This window comes from Pagrus pagrus (genome assembly GCF_965226575.1).
Source record: "Pagrus pagrus genome assembly, chromosome: 12".
NCBI lineage: Eukaryota > Metazoa > Chordata > Actinopteri > Spariformes > Sparidae > Pagrus > Pagrus pagrus.
The window spans coordinates 12023889-12048649 of NC_140196.1; the positions used below are offsets into that span (position 1 = coordinate 12023889).

The window sequence follows — 24761 nt, forward strand, 5'->3', positions numbered from 1 at the left end:
AGTTCTGCTCTTTTATCATCTCTAATAGAGAGGAACTCACAGGACCAGCAACCGTTGCTTATGTCTGCTTGGAAAGCTCGAAATAGACTCTGCGCTCAGCTGGGATCAGTGAATAAAAATATCCCACACTCCCCTCAACAATAATAGTGTTTATCACTTTTTTGCATAACCTCAGTTACGCTTTTACAACTTCAGTCCACTACAGAGCTAAATATGATTCCCGGATGCTTGCTTTAATTATTTCCCTGCATGTGTGACCACAGTGATAGCAGTGAAAATCCTCCACTCTATCTGGCAGTATACCTGGGTGAGCGGTCAGGTGTTTGTCTGCACTTCAGGCTCTCGTCCTGAGGTTTGGAGACCTTCACTGCAGCAGCGATGGGGCAGCCGGAGAGACTGGTTGGGGAGGAAATCAAACACATTAGCCTAATACTGTAAGTCAGCTATGAACAGGGTGCACATTTTCTAATGGCTTTCTGTGGTGGATGTACCTCCGGTGGGTGCTACGGTTGCTGTTGACATGTCCCCTTCCTGTGCACCCGGGTGTAGGGCACTTGAGGACGTTCTCATGCATGGCAAGGACTGAAGGGATGAGGACAGAGAGAGGAGATAAGCTTAGAAAGAGAAACATAATTCAACATTGAAGACATAATCAAGCTTAAAGATTATACAATGGTAAATACATAGATATACGAAGCATTTTTGGAAATAAAACAAACACACTTTCAGACATTTCCAGGCGATTTATGTAACTGGTTGGTACATTAGTGCCTATAGAGCAAAGATCCTACAGAGACAGAAACGGGAGAAAAAAGCAAAAGGCTTTTTTTCATTGTGAGGAATGCTGTAATGTGGCTGAAATGTAAATAGCTTAGTGCAAAGAGGAGCGTAACAAGACAGCTGATTATATTCTTCAAAACAAACGCGTCGTTAAAGGTCCGCTCTGTATCCTTAGAAACTTCTTCTCTGTACATATTCTCCAATTAGTTTGTTGGAGTTGTCTATTTATTTTTGAATGCTGCGTTAGCTAGCCCTTTGATTTGCAAATACTGCCTCCAGTCTAAGAGCATGCGCTTTTTTGAAAAAGTTAATTACTTTTTCTGTTCCTTTTGTAACATTACTGTTTAATGTTGAATGTTTGTTGAGTTATATTGAAATGACTTAACAATCGCCAGTGTGAGGGGGGAAAAAAGAATTCAATATTCACACATTACAACACATTACGAGATAGAGAGAGAGGGAGAAAAACCTTTAAATTTATTTGAAAAGTTTCGTGAACATCTTTGAATTGAACTAAATGTATAAGCAGGTCTTTCTTGTCTTTGGGTCCGTGCTAAGAGGATTTCAATTACTGCGACTGATTGTAAATCCTAAAACAGGCAGTTTTTCAGTATAAATCATCCATTATACAGCATGTATACACAGAAATGCTTGTGTGACTTACTCTCCGGAGGAACTCGGACTTTATGAGGACACCCAGACAAACTCCTGTGATGTGGGTAAAGGCCGGTCACATGACCGGTGCCATCGCAGCCGGGAGTTGGACACTTTATATCCTTTTTATCTGTACGTGGAGAATCTGCGGACACAGTAAAACAAAAATCACAATAAATAACTATAATGCAACTACTGTGTTTGTGAGTGTCCTATCAAGAAATGTAGAAGCAAGTGAAATATACATATAATGCTCATGTACTTTCCTGTCTACATAGGTCAACAGATTGAAATATCATGCAAAGCTAGACACTTTTTTCGCAAAATGCATCTATTAATCTGTCATTTTAGTTAAGGCTGCAGTTCAACACAGAGCATTCACTTCTTAATGCCCATCCATCGAAAGATTACATCTAGGATTACACATTTAGCTGCAGTCATTTGAAGAATCAGAGGGAAACATGAGAGGTACTTTAGGAGGATTTAAGACTTATGCTCATGGTTAAATATCCGGTTGATTCCTATCAAAATCCAATATTTTGAGTAGTAGCAATTCCATCAGAAAATTTTGTTCTTCTTTATTTTAGTCTGTTTATTACTTCACTTGTTGCCAAAATGTTTTTAGTACTTAAGAGGATTTCCTCCCTCTGATTTCCCCTCCTGCGTATGCTTCTTTTATTCCTTTTTATGTTTTTTCTGAGCGCCAAATCATCTAAATCACTCGTGGTCTATCTGATTCGTGCCGGATGGAGGTATATTTGTGCGAACTGTTTTTTCCATTAATGATAACCCTTGATTCATAAAGTACTAAGTAGTAATATCAAAGATTTTTATATAATTTAATTACGTGTCTGTTAAGTCACTATCTACTGATGAATGGTGATTCATCAATAGCCTATGGCTCACTGATGAAAGCCCTTGGCGACATTCTTGGGAAAAATCAAATGTCAAAAGTATAATACTTTTACGATACCATGTGTTTAAAATGATATGATAGCTGCATTTGCTGGTATCGAAAGTATAATATAAAAACCTGATCTACAAAAAGAAAAAATACTTCTGAATTATTTTTTCATGCTGAGGACTATTTTTTGCCGTGGTATCAAAGGCTTATCGGTCTTGCTCTTCAATTCAGCTGTTTTTTCCAGTCTCTGCTAGAGAGAGAAAAAAACATCATACAGACACCACTTTTTGGAAGTGAGGTCCAAAAACACACATGCAATTACCGCCTATCACCACAGGTGCCACCAAAGACAACAAACAAATCTTTGCAATTGTCAATTTAGGACTTCATTTCACATCTATATTATTACCTTTTCCTCCATGATAGTTGAGTCTGCCGTCCATTTCCATCATCCGATGGTGCCTTCTCTCATTGGTCATCTGCTCCATAAGGAACCGGTCCATCTCTCTGTAGGCGTGGTGTAGGACTTGTCTTTGCTCCGTCTGCAGAGCTATGGCCTGCTCCAACAGGCTGAAGTTCACCCGCCCTCGGCTCATCTCCAGGCCTCTCTCGTGGAGCCCCAGCGCCCAGCCGTCCAGCCGAGGTGGCCTCTCCACCTCCCCATCACTGTCCTCCTCTGTGGGGAGCGGCCTGTATCTTAGAGCCTCAGCCTGAAAAATACTCGCCCGACCCATCAGACCGCCCAATTCTGGGTGAGGCTCTTCTTTCACATGGCTGTTCCTGACTGAAAGGTCTTCGGAGGCTCTGGAGGGACTGCAGCCGGAGCCGTTCACCTTGGCAGACAGGGACAGAGGCTCCCACTCAGCCTCCCTCATGTCTTCGTATGGACTCTGTGGCGACGGTGAACCGCTCATCCTATCTTGACTTTGGTCTTCTTCTTCATTATTAAGGAGCTCCTCATCATCTTCATCCATCAGACGTTCAGATGTGTCCGGCTCACACTGCGGGGAGCCGTTAGATGTTACTTCCGACCACCCGAGAGAATCACTGGATTTCGCTGCCAGCGCGTCATAGCAGCCATTTTTGTTGGCAACTCCATTGATTGCACTTAAGTTTCCATCTAAAACAACAAGAAAACACATATTACTTTATGTGTTTTCAAGACTTGACCAAACATGCTCTTTTTTGACCCCTCAGTCGAATACAGGATAGGAATTGTATGTCCTCGATAATCTTCTCTAAATCCTTTAAAGGTTTTAGATTTTTTTGTTACTTTTCCACAAATAACATCTTGAGAAAAACATGTTTTTTATAACCTTCTAGAGGATTAATAATAACACATATTGCAAGAGAAGTGATAATCATAAGATTTCGAAGCAATTCAAGTATATTTTGAATAACATATATGACCCTTCTGTCTGCTAGTTGAACATGAAACCTAGAGATGAGAAACACAATTGTTTTTCTTCGTCCTCTGTGTCTCCAATTGGAGGAACAACCCAATATACAGTAGATTTAGAACAAGATTATGAAGGATTTACTGCGGGGTGGACAGCGAACATCAGTTTTTAATTAGTTATGTGTATTTTTAAGTGCAGGCTAGGCAGCAACATGTTGTCGTGTGCACAAAAAACTGATTTAAAAAACGCAGAATTGTTGTTTCGAGGGAGGAGAACAAGGAAAGTGAAGAGGATTCCTAAAAACACAGATGGAGGAAACCACAAACATGAAGATAAAAGAGAGAAATCTCTGTGAGCCGCTGCTGTCTGTGTGGCAGGATGTAGTTTAGAAGAAGCCAGCCGTACACCTCAGTCAAAAACCTGACAATAATTTTTGTTATGATCAAAACATTAACAGCACAACAGCTAACAGTGCCCATAAAAACGAGTGGCCTGCTTAGTGAACGTGACCCAAGATTTGTGAAAAATACAAATATCTAGATTTATTTTCAAAAATAATTTGTATTTTTAATTCACCTGTAGCTGCGTAAGACAAGAAGCAGTTGAAAAATTGAGGGTGTGCCTAAAACCAGGATGTTTAAAAGCAGGAAGAGGTGTTTACATTTATTTTTTCGTTCTACTTTACACTCTGTGTTTTGTAAAAGGAAGTAGCTATCTGGTTCTTGCTCAGTTATTTTTTTTTTTTTAAATGTTCTGGATGATCACATTTTAGTGTAAAAATATAAACAACTCATGATAGACCATTAAAATGCCAGATGCTGCAGGAAGAGATTGGCAGATCATTTTATTGTGAGTGTTTTATCAAATTAGAGCGTTAGAGGAGCTTTTCTAATAATGTCTGTGTCAGAAATAATGTGTGTTTTTGAGGTGTAAAATCCTATCGGGTGTAATAAGATACTATATATGATAAATATACAACCATTATTGCAGATTAATAATATATACATATACATATATATGTATATATATATATATATATAAATGCATTCTTAAATTTTAGATTGGATTCTCTTTCCTCCAGCTTATTTTGCTAAGTGCTCTCAATAATTTAATTTGCGTTGACCTTTTGCCGTCTATCTTTTAGTATAAATCCAGATCACATGCGCAGAAAGCCGGAAGATTGTGCAAAGCCTTACGCACTGAAAGTCTGATCAGCGCAACAGACAAAGAGGGTTAGGGTTATCCCTCAAAATGCATCTGAAACAACACTTTATTAACACCACTGATTATATTAAGTCATGGTCAGTGATTAACAATGGAAAGCTATCATCTGGATTGATTCGACAAAATCTCTCTTGATCCTCCAAAACCATTCAAACTTATGCTCGATTAAGGCTCTTTGGACTGCGAGGGTTTTTACTTTCAGCAGGCTGGACTGTGGGCCTATATCCTCTTAAGTGGCTCGAACCAAAAGTAGGATTCGATAAGTTGAGATAGAGATGGATTGTGAGAATCAGATCACACACTGATGATGATACACGCATTATCAGACAGCTACGACTTATTAACGGGAGCAGCACAAAAACTTAATCCTCACCAAAAGAGCTTAAATTATGTGGTGCTAATAAAAAGCGTTTTTGTAAATATATGATTTTGTGCATTATAAAATGTAGATGTCAGGTTTCATACGTGCCCAGGCGATATTACAATGTGCTACAGCCAGTTCCCCGCTGTGAAATATATGTGAGGTGTCTAAAGACAAACCCTGTTGAATGAAAAATTAAAGCCAGTTACACGTATTTACATTTATGAGGCAAGCAACAAGGGTTTTGTTTTTCATCCAGATGGACTCCCCGGCCTGACACAGCCGCATACAGTCAGACAAGCACACAGACGTATACACAGACACACGCACACACACACACACATACAAACACAGAGACACAGAAGTGCAGTGAAAAAAGGAAAGAGATGGAGGAAAAAAACTTGGATCCCTGCGGTGGTTTGTGTGTTGGAACAGGTGAACAGTTTGTACTCCAGAATAGCCATTACCAGCTCTCTGCAGCAGGGCTGCAGTTGGCTGGAGTTGAACGCAGTGTGGCCCGACCAAACGAGAGGCTTATTTTTCTCCCTTTTTGTTAAAATGCAGATATGACCAGCTTCCCACCGCAAAAATTCTTACTGCCTCCAGTCCACTTTTCCAATTTTTGTTTTTCTACAGAAAATAGCCCCAGAATCCGACAATAACAGCAAAATATGTTCTGAAATTGTTTATCAATATCCCTCTCTCTCTCTCTCTGTCTCTCTCTCCCTCTGTCTCTCTCTCTTTTAAATCCTGGCAGCATTTTGTTTTGTTTTAAAGCTCGTCCACTGAATATCAGGTTCAAATAAGGGAAATGTAGAGCAGTCAATAACTGATGGATGATAAAAATTGAAAAAGTATCTAGAATACACAACAACAAAAGGAAAAACTGATGATGCACAGTGAATTACTTAGATAATTGTAATGTAATATGAACCCAGGAAACAAATAAATTCAATTTCCAATGAATCCACACAATTCAGTGAGCTACTCTCCTGCTCCATTTAACTACACACATGTGTACTATAATGAGCTGTAGACATTATGCCTAATTATGTATTAGACTGTGTTAGAGGGCCTAACAAAAGCTTTTGAAAGGGACAATTACGTTTGTTGCTTAGTTACATCGTTAAAAATATACCAAATCAGTGCAGATTATAGTGGGCGAGAATGCACATGTACACCGCGGGCATTGTTGCCAAAATGCACAAAATTCAATTCATTAGGAAAAAAGAAAACATTTTCCTCTCCTGAAAAGGACAGTGGCATAAGTGAAAATAAACATTTTTTAACTGTTGTTGATGAAATGTTCCGGTGGTTTAGTGAAGCCTTTGTAAAAAATAAAACAGTAAAACATGAAGCCAAGCAGCGTTGACGGCTCGTTTGTTTTTCACAATAGGCAACTTCAATAAAAATTCAGTTTAAAAGAATGGAGGAAGTTTAATTTAAATCAAAGTGAGCTGGTGCACTCCCCCATTCAGTTTTTCATTCTATGGATTCAATGGGTTTGGACTGGCTATTGAAAAAGGACAGATGAGGGGTCTGAAATCTGGCCTCATCAAAAGAGGCTAAAGCCACGCCAGAAATATCATGGCAGATCAGCTGTCAAAACTTCAATTTGTGGACGTGAGACACAACTAATGTGGACCCAGCAGTGTAGTCTTTCACTTCCACTGCACAATGACTGCGGCTGCTGGCTGATGGCAGAGGGAGGGAAATATGAATGCAACAGATGGGATTTTAAAATTCAGCGTCAATTGTTCATCAAAACAGACAAAACAACAGGACATCTGTTTACCTGCTGGAGTGTCAATGTTCCTCAGCTCTTCTTTGTCCTGTGGCGGTGCCAGGTCCTCGCTCTCCTCTTCACATGCCTCGCTGGGGCTGTAGTGGCGGGGCTTCATCAGCAGGGACTTTCTCTTGTTGACGGGGGCGCCCTGCACCCCTTCCTGAGCACTCCTCTTCCTCGCCATGGACCCATATGGGCTGGAGGGAAGAGGGGAATGGACAAAAAGCACAGCAGGGTCAACAAAGGAGGGAGTCTGGCTCATTTTAAAGCTCCAACCATTAAAATTAAGTTAAACCCCTTGTAAAGAGTAACATATATGATCTGGAAGGAAGATAATTTCCTTTTTGGCATGAAGATGAAAAAAATGAGAAAATTCAAAGTGTTCATAGAAATTTTACCTGTGAGTCTCGGCGATGCCTTCAGCCAGCCCTGTGAAATAAAGGCCAAAAAAGAACAGACAAAAAGTCGTGTTTACATTTCCACTACAGTAGCACAGCATCTGTCGACACATTCATCTTCAAAGCTTCAAGGCGACTCACTACTTTTCGGCTAATGAAAATTTTTACAATGTCCTGTAAATATTTGTTTTTGCAGATAATGTTTTAGGGATGACATCACCTGTGCTAATACCGCTTCACGCAGCCTTTTTACAATAGATTTGATTCCCTTTTTACAACACCATCGGGCATAATCAGCATAAGGATGGAGAAGTGGTCTCGTCATTGATCTGAAAAGCTTTTCATTCGGGCCGCTCATTCTCTGGGACACCAACGGTAGCTCATCCTTTGACAGCATTGACAACATGATCTAAAAGGGTAAATCAATTTTCCCAGAGGCCTGCGTGAATCTCATTCACAAGTTCTGCCCCCATACTCCCATGAAGCACAACCAATAATAACACTTTTCATGAATTTCCCCAGATGTAGTAATAGCTCCAGCGTGCGCAGGCAGGCCTCAGAGGCCCTGAACACTTGCATAATGACATATCCAGTCTAGGGGTTTTTCAATCACACAATATATACACACTCCTTAACTAATTTGAGCCAGTGTTCCAATTTAATGAAGTTATTCCCCTCTGAATAATGAAATGGCAGTACAGTGCTCTTCAGACCAGTAAGATAATACATAAAATTGACAGTTATAAAGTTGGATTGTTGAACTGATACCCCTAACCCATGGCGGTAAGTGGAATATGTGTGTGCGTGCATGTGCGTTTAGCTAAAAGCAAACCGAAGGCTGTACTCACCTGTGCTACTGTTACATGCTTTCAGGGTTTGCTCCTCGCCTTCAGAGTCCATCTGTAAACAAAAGAGGGGACGTACAGATGAGCCAGTAAACGGACAGATTGTATTTATTTTATCACTTTGATTCATTTCTTGTATTTGAAGCAGGAAAAAGGCTTTAACACTTTATAGATTATTGTTGATTTTTGTCAGTCAGCCATAGAACAGTGCGCCTTAAAATCAATTTGTGTGCACAACAACACCACAAAGAGCTCCTAAAACATCAGTAATATGCAAACACATAAAGTGTAATGTTAGGGGAAAAAAGTTTCAGAGGTAAGTAAAAATGTAATGACACCAAATAATGACATTAAAGTACGGACAGCACCTCACTGTGTGTGTTTAGACAAAAATAGTTGCTAAAATCCATCCACTCTCGCTGGCTGTTGCTTGTGGGTCCCAAATAAAACCTATTAAACATAATTATTCCAGGCTGATGGTGGCGTATAGTGGTCACAGGCCAGTGAAATCTGTGAGTCATAGGATATGCTGTTACTTTTCCCTGGTAATGGGAAACATGACTCCTCTCTCTCGTTTGCTGTTGTGATTGAAGGCACTGACCTGTCATACATTTATAATAGGGGAGCAGGTGTGGCAGTGATGGACCTTAATTTCCTTTAATAAACCTTTTATGTGCCACACTCTTAATGCCACGCCGGGCCCTCAGAGGTCCTGCTCATAATAGGTTCATTACTTTTGATTACTACAGCCTATTGAGACAAACAACTCCCAAACACTATAGATTACATTCTGTAAAAACGAATGTACCTCATTAGTTTGTAACACTTTTCAGCACAGACAGGCTTCAACGTTTTGTATAAATTTGTTGTTCTGAAAGGCAAAATGTTGCTCCGACATCCTGCAACCTCAGATTGTAACATGGACATTAATCAAAGTTCAAATGATGTTATCAGTGAAGCAAAATATCACCAATGACTCACACTTGTTTATTACCAGGGTGTTTTTTTTATATACTTTATTTGGCGTTTTAAAGGTGCCTGTCTCATTTAAATGTAAAAAAACAACAACAACAGTCTTTTATCATTAAACCTAAATGTTTTACTTTTTTTGTATATGTTTATTTCTTTGGATGAATGAATAATACTATGTTTATAATGATTACAGCATTCTATAGTTTAATTTCATAAAGAAGCCTTAATGCTACACCTAATAATGAGTAACGGGTCTTATGCCTGTGCATATCCAGTTTCACATGTTATATAAGTTGGAGATTTAAACCGTCCTTTTGTTTGCGCTGCTGTTTTTTATTAGAGTGCGTCACACGTGCATCTCCGACATAATTATGACAAAACGGATTGTGACAAAGCAGAGGCTACTGTTTATCTCATTCAGGTAACAAGGAGTGACAAGTAACAAGACAACAAGGAAGGCCTCCGTAGATGCTCTGCTGTACTAACAGGTAGTCCTGGCATGGCAACAACATGGACAAACATGTGACGCCGCGTGTTTACAAAAGCAGAACAAATAGATACATTCAGGGTCAAATGGGACGTTTTTATTTCACATTCACAACACAATCTGGCTCAGAACTTTATTGTTTTTTTATCATTATTATTATTATTGTGTGACAATTCTCCTGTACCATTCATTTTCCATCCAGAGTGCTATATGGTGGCAGTTAAATAAAGAATTTAGTCATGGATATATGAAAGTGGAAGAGTAACACTTACCCTTTGTAATTTAGTATACAGTATAATATATATACATTTAATAAATGGTTTGTAACACATTTAATCTGTATGTGTTTTGATCTGCTGTTGTTTGTTTATTGTTATTCTCTTTTGCTGTTTTTATCGTCTGACGTTTTAATCAATTGCACTTGTTAAGCACTTTGTGAGCTAGCTCTGTGGAAGGTGCTATAGTAAATAAACTAAATAAACCTTACTTACATTACAATGTAGTTATAAGCAGATAAACGTGTTTATTAATCCATATATAGGGATGAAGTTGTAATTGTTAAAGACATTATATAATTATCAACACTTAAAATGTCTTTATATACGTTTACTGCCACATTATGGTGCGTTATAAACGATGTATTAAATATTTATATACTGCTGAGAAATGCTAAGTATAGGGACATTTTCTTAAAAATTGTCTTATTCAAGAATAATAATTCATATAATAACGTATCTTATATCTGTCAAAATACAGAACAATCCTAAAACAATGATTTTCAGAGATTTTGTTCAGTTTTTCAGTTTCCTGCTTAAGAAATATGTCATGTTGTGTCCCAGGAAGTGCTAAAACGACGTGTGTTTTCATCTAAATTCCTTTCTCCTCCGCTATCTCGGCCTGCTCTCTGGCATTCAGTTTTGTATACTTGCCAACCACAGACATAAAATGTTGTCAGAAACAACCAGCATTGTTAAAGGAACACTTTTTCAAAGGTCAACACAGAGACATAAGACCACTAAGTGCAATAAGGTTGATAGCAGGATTTTTTTTAATTTCAGTTTTGACATACTTTCCAAAGCAGAGGGTCTTATATCTTAATGTATGTTTGATGTGCTTTCATTAATTTACATTTTACTCTGTACAGTTTGAAATCCAAACTCAGGTACACAGTGAACATGATGCCTGCTTTAACATCAGTAATAATCAAAACACCGGTATGTTCTTTCACACTTCGTAACAGATCTCTCTCAACTTCCTGTTATGGTTTCAAAGGAAGTTTTATCAGGTACAAAAACTAAAGGCAACCCACTACTTTACAGAAAGCTGACTCAGCAACACCTTTTCAAGAGTATATTTATCTGCCAGCCTCCCACAGTCCTGCATAAGTAAAAACCAGCCCGAGTTGTGATGACTGTGGTCAAAGGAGCAGCGACACTCCACCACTCAGTATGCTACTTATCCAAAACACAGTTACACAATCATTTATCCCTTTTTGTCCCTAACAAAAGTTATTTTCACTTTGTATGAAGAACTTAAGCCCCCATTGGAGTATTTACCTTTGATTGTAGTTTTCCAAGCGCTCCGTAGGATAAGGTGCCAGATCCGCACTGTCCGCCCTGGTTGATGCTTTCACACTTTTTATCTCTCAGGAGGTGATCATGTAATTCATTATCTAGAACAAAAAAGGGAAAAAAACACCGGACATAATTAAAAAATCTGTTCTTAACTTTTTTAGAGCATCTCAAATCGATAATACGTCGCTAAACCATCTTCCTGAAGGTTTATATTCTGATATTTTCATGATCTAGAGGCAAGAATGTGAGCATGCAGTCAGAAAGAGGTGGAAAGAGCACATTAATACCTCACATGGAATAAGGAGCACGATGCAAATTGATTGCTTGACAGAGATCAAATTGCTTGCTTCTAATTAATACAAAACATCCAAGAGGGAAAACAAGGATGAACACAATGAGTACATTAAGCCTCTTCACTTCACAGATCTTATTATGGAATTATTTATTTCTGTTAGCTTTGGAGAAAAAAAACACACGCACAACATCTTCTTAATTATAGCTCACAGAGCGCTTCCCCAGAAAAACAAAACTGGGGGAAAAAAGAGGGGGTGAGTGAGGGAGGGTTATTCACTCAGTTTCATTAGCATATGAAAAAAAAAGACTCACTACTATTTGAGCTGGTTCGTCATCTGCTGAATCATATTTATGCACCCCCACCTCCACCGCCGCCACCCTCATACATACACCCCAAGTCCAACACAAATAATGCTTCTCAGAGGGCTGTTTCCCTGTGTCTAGGGCAGATTTCTCAGGGGGAAAAGGAGGCAGCCTGATGCTTAGGGTCTATGAGATTTTCTATGTGTTAATCTGGCTGCTAGCTGTCCTTGAGCCCAGCCCATTCCCCCCTAACCCCATCTGCTAGCATTCCCACCACAGAGGAGAGAATGGGCTGCGACTGGGGGGTAGAGAAAGAGAGAGACCTTCCCAGTCCAGCAATCATGAATAACCATTGCCTCGCACCATTATCAGAAAGGCTGGATCCAAGCTGAGATGGTGGAGAGGAAATATCTGTAAAACATCCCCGACGCTCCTGACATTACTCTAACCACACTCTCGCTGTTTTTGTTGTAAGTGATGCTATTATGATTATTTTCATATAATGCCATATTAATACCGTGCAGCTGCTGTGGATATTCATCACTGACCTTGAGTCTTTGTGTCCCCCTTGTTCCCAGCTTATCCGTGCACTTGGGACGCTCTCATGTAATTAACACAGACATTATTGTGATGGAGTAAAAAAAAAAAACTCACTGGTACCGCGCTGATACCTCATCTTGGAGCCAATAAAGCAGGCCAGAGTAGCAAAGTAAGATTCTGGAGACCATAAAATTAATTACATTATTTACATTTCCTTTAGATAGGGGGGTACATGGCGAGATGATAGAGGCAAATGAGATTACCCAAAATAAGATTTCAAAATGTCAGTGCCGCAACCAACCAACTGTTATGATTAGATTACTCTTTTTAATATAATTACTGTCTAAGGCTGTGTGTGGAAACAATGCATACATAAAAAAGAAACACAGGAGCTGCGTCTTAACTGATTCCCATCCTTTTCTCCACGAGCCTTTTTCTCTTAACCTTTCTTCAACAGTATCATTTTGAATTATAGGGAACGGATGGGTGCTCTGTGCAAGGTCACTGTCTGGTGTGTACTCAACCCCCCCCTCACGCACACACACACACACACACACACACACCACCATCAACCCCCCCTCTCTTCTTGTTTTTGTTTCCTCTTCCAGAAGCACACTGAGCGAAGGGTTAAAACTGGAATGGATTTAATTATGGAATGAATGGAATTATAATGCGCCTGCAGCAAGTTTTCCTCCTTATTTATTAAAGCAGCTGATGGGCCAGGTTTGATGAGCCACTTCTGGCATAATTGAGTCATCACACAAAGAGGGTTCCTCGCATTCAGAGTGGTTTTATCAGCAGCAAACAGACCTGATTACTGGCAATTACACTCTGATCTAGGGGAAGGAGAAAAAAAGGGTAAATGTGCGGGGTAACTTCTGTGTTTAGAGTTTACCCCGGGAATAATTTTCACATTAATTTTACATGCTAAGTGTTTTTCTGTTTATGTATAATAAAGAGCAAACGGCAGGAGATAGCACCTTTTGCTTTCATATTTCCTTGTAATGAGGATACAGTGAGCTGATCGCAATTTATATTTTCCCTATAGGAGGTTTGAGGTGTGCAGCTAAACATGAAGAAGCCAGTCTTAGCTGAGGGAAAAGGTGAGCTGGCAGGAATATACCTGCTCGGATGGTGCTCACACCTACTCTGTGGAAAAGCAGGTAAACGTGTATACAGAAAGCAGGCGATTGCTTTTGGCATTTTTCATTGAGATGCAAATGGGTCCGTTGTGAGTAAATTAGGCTCTGCTCAGAGATTAAAATCAACTTCTGTTCAGAGAGTATTTAGATAAACAACTTTTCTTTTCTTTTTTTTCATTTTGGTCTTTTTTTTATTGAGGTGGCCAGGGAGCCATTAGACGCCCTCTGCCTAAATCCCAGCTGGACATTAGAATAATAGCTGAGATACATTTTAGGAGGGGGGAGGGGACAAAGAGGTCTAATTTATGCCTAAAACTTGGCCTAATTTTCAAATGTCACGACACTAAATTATTGGTTATCTCCAAAGTAAAATTGACAGTTAATCAGCACTTGACTGCAGTGGAAAATTTGCTTTGTTTATATGGATTTTTATTTTCTTTTTGTTGAATAAAGGGCCATAAGATACTGAATTTACTTCAAATACAAAGATGAGTTTGTTTAAAATCTAAAATTAAGTGAAAGAAAAATGTGCTGTTTATGTTAAAAAAAAAAATGTATCTGAAAGAAAAATATTCTGTCGGCAATTTATGAGCATTCCTCCGCCTGAAAGAGGTTTCTGGATTCGTGCAGACACAGTAAAAAATCTTGAAGTCAACTGCGATTTCAGATATAACAGCCTCACAGCTACCCTGACGGCCAAGCAAAGTGTTTGTGCCTTTTGCCAAAGAGTACTTTTATAGAGGAGCGTATTGGCATCTTATCACTTCTCCAAGACAGAGATGCTTCAATAAAAGAACACAGCTCACAGAATTCTTAACAGACAATTAGGAGCCTGGCTAGCCACTATCGCTTCAATGATTTGTTATGATGGCATAACTACAGGGGAAACTTGTTATTGGACAGAGTTAGCAAGAGTCCCATAAAAGAGTCAGATGGTGACACCTTTGCCGAGGTGATTTATGGATCTTGTAATCGCCTTCCAAAGTCATCCCAAAGCCTTCCCTCTAAATTGAGTTCATCTGGAGCCGGACCACACAGAGGCACCAAGTCCAGATTGTTTCTTCTGACATCAAAGAGCCAATTTCTGTTTTTGACCAAATTTCTGGTGCTTTTAGTTCCCTTATCGTATGAAAGGGGCCTAGATGATATGCTATTTTATTTGTGAATTTCAATCCAATTAAGAACACCAAAATATTCACACAAATAAAATTAGTATCTTCTTACGCTACACTATGAATCAATAGCATAATAAACGGAGTGGCAGACAATTCATCCATTGGCAAGTCTCCAGTCTGCCAAACCACTCTCATGTTAGTTTGAATCTTTGAATTCTGTCATGAACATGGGTTTTTCAAACCTGTCTAATTTGGGGACAGGTGTTTGGGGAAAAAGAAGTTCCAGGCCTGGTGTAACAATGAGCAGAGTAATCCTGCTCATTGTTCCTGCCCAAGGAGGCCCTTTCATGGAGGAGGTTGCATGAATGCTACCAGGTGGTCTGCAATTTGGAGAAACGTAGTAACCGTTCCAGCTAATCCCCCGTCACAAAAGGCAGGTCTCCAGTGCTTCGGGGCTCTCCGGGGCAAAGGGAAAAGTTTACCTCGAACACACAGTGTCTGAAAGGAGTCAGGGGCTTGAGCAGTGATTCCTAATCAGATTGCGCTGAAGTGAACAGCTCGCATGGCAGCTGTAGTTTTCCCAGGGTTAATTACCTTTCACTGCTCTCTCTAAATGAGTCAGCTGTTCCTGTCATTAAACAACTCCACTCTATCTCTGCTCCTCTGTCCTCCACACACATGTGCACACGGGTGCACACGTTCACACACGCACACACACACACCCTAACCCACACACATATAGAGACCCACCTTTGTTTTTCTTCCATTATCTTTTGCGTCTGGTGATCGAACAAAAGGCGATTAAAACCTTAATTATTTGAATATTACAGCGACTTTGATCACTTTACTAATCAGTCAGCCGCTGTTGAAATGGAGGTTGCTGTCTTTTTATTCACGCTACTGATGTTTATTTAGATAGAAGGCAGTATTCCCCATACACCTCCCCTACCCTGTTGAAGCAAAATAATACCAATCTGTCAAGGTCTTATTCTAAACAGCCCCCTTTAGTACTAATTGAGTATATATAGGAAGCAAACATGTTCACATATGCGCACACAAACACAGGCGTATACGCACAAACACGCAGACACACACAAACATAGAGTCCAGCTCTGATATAGTTGTGCTGTCATCAATTCTGAACAATCTGTCTGCTTACTGAGCTCAGTGGCTTAGGATGTTGGGGGAGTTTTAAGTGATTTTTGCCACTGTATGGTAAAATCCCTTGGCCACCTGGATTACAAACTCTAGTCCTTTAACTCATGCCAGTATAAATCCGTGTTAACTCGGATTTACCTCTGGCATATGAATTCTCAATCTGCGTAAGCTTTGTTTGGAATGAGTCGAACATAAGTATTTCGTGCAGTAAGGATGCCCAATGGTGAATTCCTATTTCTGTGAAACACACACTGGGAGATAGTTCGGGGCTAAATCAGTTATCGGAAATAACTAGAAAAGCCTTAAGTGGTGTTTTATTACACTCGAGAGGTGAGGCCCCGTGTGGCCGATCACAGCCAGGTGGAAGTGCTGCACGTGACCATGGTGACGAGTATAAACTCAGAGCTGTGGTCAAGAGTTTAATCAGATTCCTTATACCAAGATTCTGCTTTGCTTATTGTCAGACACACATTATTTGCTCAGTTGTTCAAACACAAGCCCTGGTTTGCTACCAAAGCGATCATGATAAAATAAAATATGGCATGAGCAGCCTGGAGGATCTAAATTAAGTATTATCCAATATCCATACAATCTCTCACACTCACACATACATACGCACACACAGACTTCTGGGCGAGCAGAGTTAAGCCAGACTATTTTGTACTTAAAAGGTTAGCAGGGCTGTTTTGTGAGTTTGATCCACGCTTGCCAAATCAGCAGATGGCCCATGAATATGATTATATGCATCAATAAAAGGAGTAATCTTTAACAAAATGTAAATTTGACTTAAGTCCAGGGTTTAATATACGCGATGGACTTTAACCCACTTTCCAGCCTGACAGTGGAGCATGATAAGCTAATGCACTTACATTTTTTTTTTTGTATTACAGCAATCACTAATGATGCTCCAGTGCTACTATTCAGAGATCAAAAAGAGGAGTCCAAGGGGAAGGTACACGATATCTGCACAGTGTTCAAAATGTGTCGAAACAGCATCTATTCACTTCTGAGTGGGTATTTTAACAGTTCAGCAATCGATACAAACTGAGTCTGGCTGCTTAACAGGATCCTGTCTTGTGCTGTCATGCTCTATTATACATTTCAGTGATTTTTAGATAAATCCTTGGACGACACTGAGTCAAGCTGTACTCAAGGATCAACAACAATACAGGCACAGACGCAAAGATGATAAAAGTCACAGCTCCGATACAATCCAGCATCAAGTGCACGTAACATTAAGTGCAAGGCAAGAGAGTGGCTAACCGAAAGAAACGGAGAGAAAAAAAGTTTTAGCAGCAATTCAGAAGTTAAGAAACGTAAAGTACTACATGGTGATTTTATTCTGAGTCACATAAAACAGCATCTCTGTTACTGACCCCTTCCAATGAAGCTACTTATCTGAGCCTGAGGCTTACACAGCACAGCACATCCTCACACAGACAAACAGCATCACTTGTCTCCCACATCTAAACGCACTCATGTTAACATGTCCGACAGGGCAGAATTGCGAGCTCGACTTACCATGCCCCCTTTAGCCTTTGTTTTGCCTCTCATAGTGACGTCGGGGAGGAGACGGAGCAGAAGGATGTCGAGGTGGGGTACAGGGGTAGTCCAGAGTCTCGCTGCTGAGAGCGTGTGTTTGGTTGCTGTGTGTGTGTGTGTGTGTGTGTGCAGGGACACTGTGATATTCACCCGAAACGCTAAGCTTTTTTTTTTTTTTTTTTTTTGTAGCCTTTGTGTCATTCACTTAACAACCAATCTCATTAGCTGCTGGGCTACAATGGGCTGAATTATTTTTTGTGTAAATACACCACATGGTGAAAAAGATAGATTCACCCCAGAACCACAAAAAAAGAAAAAAAAAGGAAAATATCAATGATTACTAGAAAGAACAGGCTGCTGCTAAAAAGAATTGAATAAGACGGTCATTTAGAGTGATTTCAGTTGATAAGTGAGATTTATACTCCTCAGGGTCTACAGTAAAGAGAGTGTAAATGTTTAATTATGTGACTGTAATTAATATAACCTGGTGATATATACATGTAGCCTTGACTTGATAATAGCAGTAGCAAGAATGGATGAATGGATGGATGTGGAAGTGCTGCTCCTCAGCTTTTGAAAAAAGGATTAAAGAGGTAAATAATATGACGGTTGGTAATAAACGCGCATAGAAAACCGGTTGTTATAAAATCGTGTACATTTAGTTTCTTTTAGCAAATCTCTTGCTGCAGTGCTTGTTGGTGCAGAACCATGAATCCATGCAAAATGTAACTATTGTAAGCACTTGAAGTCATGACAGCTGTCTATAAGCATCAGGGACATGTCTATTGGCCAACTTGACCCTTGTTAGAAAACAAAACAAATACAAAAAGAGAATACTGCAGCCTGGGACTGCCGAGCCGGGTCACTGGAGATTTTCCAGACAAACGCCGCACAGGGGAGGGGAGGGGAGGAAGAATAAAAAGGACAGGCTCAGAATCTCATTTTAACAGACCGCACACAATCTGGGCTCCCACAGAACTATCTCTGCCTGACCGCTTTCTATTTATCCCTTATCAGTGTTTACCAACCGCTAGTTTTCTTTCATTCACACTGTGAGGCAGTTCTCTTACTATCAGTCAACAGCTGACACCGTGGAACAGCCTCAAAGGCAAGAGGAAGGGATCAAAACTAAACCAAAGCTGTTTAAACAATACAACAGAGGAAATAAATTCATAAATCCTAATTCTTCCCAACCCACAAGGGTATAAGCAGATCCTTTATAGTTAGGCCAACAAACAAAACCACAGCCAATGAGGTACATTACAATCAAGGTAAATTCTGAAATATATTTTTAAAAAACGAGAGAGGCAGAAAAAAACCCCCCATGTAATATTAATTTGGGTACATTTCATAGTCTTGCCTTGTCAAGCAAATATAACTGTTCACCAAAAGGGTTTCTCGTTTGGGTTTTATTATCTTTTTGGAAAAATCTCAACCTCGTTAACATTTTGAAATTTTACTGTAAAGTACGACTAAGACAGAAAACACACGACGAACGTTTTATCAAGATTTTCAAAATGTTCTAATGATCACTAAATGCCTAGTTAGTATAAGAGTGTCTGGTTAGGATCAGTCCACTTCTGAAGGAAAGAGCAGAAAGAAATAATTAAAATTACAGTGAAAGCCTATGTAATTTATATAATGAGGATTACGGTTATCTAGAATTCTACGCACTTAATTATATATTATAATATTTAATTTACTATAGGCTGAAATCTAATTTATGCAATATTATTAGTAATATTTCAAAGTGATATATTACCATTGTGACAAATTCATAAAAATACATGGATTATACATTTACACAAGAGTCATTTTCAACAATTACTAGAGACTTCATGAATAGATAATTAAAAATAAAACTAAAGAGAGAAAAAATAATTTGAAAGGTATATATCACACTGTTGCTTTACATTTTTTCCAGGAGGACACACAAACAGCACTGTTTTTCTCTGTAATACTGTTCAAAAGTTAAGTAATTAATTACATTTATCCTTTCACCAGCTGCTCAACAGCAGATGGATCATTTCTGAGACCTTGCTGAATTAAATCCACATAATTCATTTTCCTGGATTAACTAACTGAAGTTTGAGCAGGGTACAAAACAGGTAACACAATATGTATCAGATTCACATGTATGCTCAGCTTTTTTCTGTGCGATTTTGTCGTTTATATCGTCGACACCCAACGGTAGTCGATTTACAATTCAATTTAAAAATTAGAAATGAAAAGATCCCAAAGCCTGAATAACTTTATATATTTTATTTATTTGCAAAAATTGGTGAAAAGAGGTTTTTCTATCTCAGAAGTTGAGTGTGTATTTCAATTTTAAGTTTGTGAGCACAGTTTTGCTGGGCAGCAGGTACCATGGACAGTTCCTGGAGGCGAGCAGAGGTTACATTTATGTGTTGTGTAGCAACTAACATCCTGCTTTGAAGCGGAGGGTGGGGAGCAGAGAGGAATAATGGCTCTTACTTATCACTGCTTTGCCACACATCCCTGCCATAGTCTGTGCTGCTTTTGTAATTAAAAACAAAGAGCAGAGGTGCAACTTTATAACCTCGCTCACAGGTCCTGCCTTCATATGTTATCACCTTTGAAGAACATGCCAAACTTTTTTTCGCAGGATTAGCGAGATGTGACGGTGTTACACAAAGCTGCGTTATCTAATGTCTTTTGTTGGTCTTTTCTTGTTTGTTGAGAGAGATGCGAGGCTGGTTGAAATAAGCTGATGGAGTTGTGATTAAATGGAGGCTAACAAGCAGAACGTCAACCGACGTTTTAATTTATTTCACCACTAAAAAATTTCAATTTTTTTTTCATTGAAATACTCCAAACATAAAAAATTATTTAACACCTCAATCACAGAGTACGATGTCTCTGGAAAAACATGTCGATAGATATAACCGGAAGATATAGCAGATGTTGTTAGTTTACACAATTTTTTTTGACTCCAGGCTAATTTTTTTGTTGTTGTTGTTGTTCGAGAGAATAAATATCAAAATGTATAAAGACACTGAAGTTGTGATTTTGTCAGGAGCACTATACGTTCATCCACTAAATCAGGCCTAAACTCTGCTCTGGCTTTTTTTTTTTTTTTCATTAAATCCTACTTTTGTTTATCAGTGATCAACTTAAAGTTGGGTCATCAAGCAGAGTCTGAGCCATTAGTGTGCCGCAAGTTACTAGTAAATGATGAACTTTTCCTACCAGCATCCGTTCTCCTAAATCAATAGTTGCTCTGGAGACTGTCGAGTGCTTTGCCCCCTCTGAATTTGTTCAAAGCTAAGGCTTGCCCACGTACAACACAAAAGTTCACTTGTAGCCTGTATTACTATCACACAACATTCAGAATTAGCATATAGTTTTAAACTTTGCCACAGTTACAATGCAAATAATTACAAAAATTCAGAACAGAATGTATTTCTTTGGCCCTGCTGAATTTCTTTAAATCTAAAACTTTCCCACTAAGTATAACACAAAAGCTGATTTGTAGATAATTTTACTATCACACTACACTCAACATTAGCATATAGTTTTCAAACTTTGCCACAATTACAAGAAAGCCAGAACAGGATGCAATAAAATACTTCACCGACTGTTCAAATATGTTATTGGAACACAGAGTCAATGTTTAAGTGCATTAGGCTCAGTGGTCTTGTATGTACAGCTGTCACTGTCAAAGCCACAGGCAACCTGACAATGCTTTGTCTCTGCACACAATACGAACATGTGCTCCTCTAAGACAAGCTTATACTCCACACAAATGCTGTGAATTTAATCTAGATAGACAGTATCTCATGCTATCTGGATGATCAAAAATAGGTCATGCCTCTCAAAAAACAGTTCGAGCCATTTAATCTCCTCTCAAACTGTCTGAAACCTGGACAGAAGCTGCGCTCGCTTTCCAGCAAAGATTTTAAGAACACTGATTTGTATCAAGCAAACAATGTTCACCACCAGTGCAGTATTTTTTTCCCCAAATACTCCCTGACACAGTTCAAGACAATTGCCAGAATAATACTGTTTCACATAATCTTGTAAAATCCACAGAACACAAGTTTAGCTGCTGAGTAAATCTCTGTAAATCTAAGTAAGTTTCCAACACTTGTACGTTTCAGCCCCTGTTTTGGATTTCACATGACAGCGTCTATCAGCGTGAGCTAAAAGGCTTGTCGTTCACATATGCGATACAGAGTATCAGTGGTGATAAACACTGACCAAACTGACAGTATTTTAAATAAAAAGAACTTTGACACCAACCTAGTGCTGTGATCCAAAAAGTTTGATTTTCTCCCAGTCTCTTGATAGCTGAGCTGGTGCTGTGGCTTTGAAAGGTAGTCCCCAGGAATATGACATACTGTGCCTTTGACAGCCTCGAGATAAGCACCTGCGTTCGGGTCCCTTTTTACGTCACACCTCCCCATTCACAGCCCTTCAACATGATGCACATTTGCACATCAACAGCCACCAACCCCCCTCCTCGCTCTACTCCCACATCCGCAAAACACACAAACAGGCACACAAGAAGGCAGATGCGCGCACTAGCCTCTACTCATGCGCGCGTACACTCGCACAGACACACGCACAGACACCACAGATTTACTGAAAATGCTACATACATGCAGGCAAACACACACGTGCACATATACTCACAGGTGATTTTAAAAAAAATATTTTTTTTTCTTCCTCCGTTTCAGCCTTATTCATATATCGATCCTTGCTCTATGTGTTTAAAAAAAAAAAAAAACTTTCACTTGCTTTGTCATAAGACCGGGGCATATGCCCTCCCAAGCTCCTCATACATCACTCATCATGCAAATGAGAGGGAATGTCACTCCTCAGCAGCAGATGGCCAGGGATGATAACAATGGCTCAACAGACCAGTTTCAATGTCTGCGACTTTATCGCTACGGCAACAACAAAAATAGATGATATGAAATCCTTGTCTGTTAATTTGATTTCCCCCCCTTTATAATGTTTGTACCTGTCAGTCTGTTTCATTTCTCCTGGACCATTTGAATGTAAAAGCTTTTGTCCGGGCTTCTCTGTCACAAGAAGTCTGGCTATCAGTAAAAGGCAGAGACCTGGAAATGATTTTTGGTGACTACGGAAGGCTGCTGTTATTCAAGTAATTAGGTGTAATTCCTCCCTGTAGGCCATGTTAGCCTCCTGAGTTAGCTCATGCGTTCGACAAGGCCTGGATAGAGACGGGGAGGGGGGGGGAATAAAAGAAGAAAGGGGGCCCCGAGAAATCACAAATGCAGCTTTTCAAACACCCCCCCAGCCAAAGTGATGTCACCCTGCGTCCTGCTGACTCCTGTTCATACAAGCCCCTATAGCAGAGAGTAAACAGTGGAAGCGTTTAGCAAACAGGGCCAGATTACAATGACAAAGGCAACCACACTTCTGGGTGGAGCCTGGGGCGAGGGGGGCAAAAGAGGGAAGGGGGGGGGCGGTATGGTGTGGCTCAGGATTTAAAATAAGTGATACCCATGAGGGGGCCCCCCCTCGCCCCTCAAGATCCAAGCGGAGCCCTTCCCCAGCTGATGGTAGAGGCCACCCAAACATGCTTATCTGTCGGTGATGTCCCCCCCAGTCCCCGGGGACTGACGTGTGAACACAATATGTAATAATAATGTATTTTCAGTTCTTTTTTCTGTGATTTGTGCATTTGGTTATGCAAGGCTGGGGACTTGAGGATGGAGAATATCATTACTTAAGGTTTGGCAGTTGATCATCACCTTGTTTAATGCCTCATTTGAAAGTCTAATTTCTAACTGTCTTCAAGAGCCAATTCATGGTACACTGTGAAAGAGACATACAAAGAGAGTAGACTTGCTCAGTTTTTCCCCCCTCTTTTTTTTTTGCACGATTTGTGCCTGATAATCATATAAACATATGAAAGTAAAAGAATCAACAATCTAAGCATCTTATCAAATAACATGTTCTTTGTTTGCTGATGCAGACAATCTTGCTGCGGGGACACAACAAGCTTGTTCTGGGGATGATTATTTCGTGTCCTGAGCTATAGACGTCAGAAGAATACACAAAAAGAATCAACTCATGTAAAAGCAATCTTGACAAATTGTGGGAGAGCAACATATTGAAGACTAACACCACGCCGCCATTACAAAATGTAACATTTTCTTTTGGCCCTAACATCTGTTCAAATCTGTTTTTAAAAAAAAAGAGAGAGAGAGAGAGCAGGCATAAAACATAAACTAGTGTTTTGTCAAGCTATTTCATCAACTGAAAATGTGGGCATAACTGGAGAGAGCTGATGGAGAAATGAAAGAGGAGTGGGTTGGACAAAATTACATGTCAAACAAGGGTTCACATTTAAAAAGTCCTGCTCATATTTGTAGAAAGTGTTTGATTGCATTTAGAAGGGTATTACAATGGGTCACATCTGTGTCTAAAAGCTTTTCGCATTCTGCTGCAAATTATGTAAGCAAAGTGAAGGGTCACAGCACCCTGTTGTTTTGAGCACTATACCTTCCTCCTGTGAAACCTACACAAATATGTTTAACTGAATTCTTCTAATGCACTGCGGGATCAAAATGTCAGCAGTATAACTTCAACAAACCCCCTCACTCCAACACCCCGCCCCTTGATTTCAACAAAGCAACGCGACTAATTTCGCATGGCAGCCCGTACACCCGAACAACAATGCACATTCACACTGTGCCATTGAATATGATAGACGTGTAAAAATCTATATTAAACTGTGGTTAATTTCGGCTATAATGCTTTAAGCCTGGTCGAAAATGACACAAATGCTTCTTCTTGGTGGTACTGAACCCTCATTGTGCAACCACTTGATGCCGCTTGTTCATCACAGAAAGTCACATAAAAGGACTGAATTAAAATTTAAAAAAAATATTTGCATATGCAAATACAAGGAACCAAACATAAGTACATGTTGTTGATATGGCTCCAGGATGTAGAACTATCTTTATGTTAATGTCAGCAGACAGGGAATATTCTTTTGAAAATACAGTACATTTTTCATGGGGATCATTATCTACACTGCATGTCACTGTGTCTCAGTTAAAAGAAATGATTAGATTACTTCCCAGCAATCCCCTTTGGGGCGATTTGTGTGTGTGACCGTGGGCAACCTTACAATATGTTTATTCAGTGTCCTTTGAAGACACTTCAATAACGTATCAAGTGTTTTATGGACAAATATAGGCCTCAAACCTATCCAAACCTTATCTGCTTTATATGGATGCCTTTGGAAAATCGGTTCTGTTATATCCGAATTTGTTATTGTCCA

General features: G+C 39.6%; 1 protein-coding gene across 5 annotated transcripts in view; it reads right to left on the bottom strand.

Annotated features, from left to right (window-relative positions):
- Positions 1–24761, bottom strand: part of st18 (ST18 C2H2C-type zinc finger transcription factor) — a 42407-nt gene that overhangs the window by 11208 nt on the left and 6438 nt on the right. For 2 of the 5 annotated variants that reach the window (XM_084368658.1, XM_084368657.1), the window contains exons 3-10: positions 11368–11483; positions 8356–8407; positions 7508–7538; positions 7119–7306; positions 2748–3458; positions 1445–1579; positions 492–582; positions 304–396 (exon numbers count right to left, since the gene is read on the bottom strand). In XM_084368658.1, the coding sequence (XP_084224784.1) occupies positions 304–396; positions 492–582; positions 1445–1579; positions 2748–3458; positions 7119–7306; positions 7508–7538; positions 8356–8407; positions 11368–11483 (1417 nt within the window). Of the gene's footprint in view, positions 1–303; positions 397–491; positions 583–1444; positions 1580–2747; positions 3459–7118; positions 7307–7507; positions 7539–8355; positions 8408–11367; positions 11484–17458; positions 17574–21742; positions 21966–22135; positions 22207–24761 lie in introns of those variants that run through there. The other 3 variants (XM_084368661.1, XM_084368659.1, XM_084368660.1) reach the window with 3 other exon arrangements.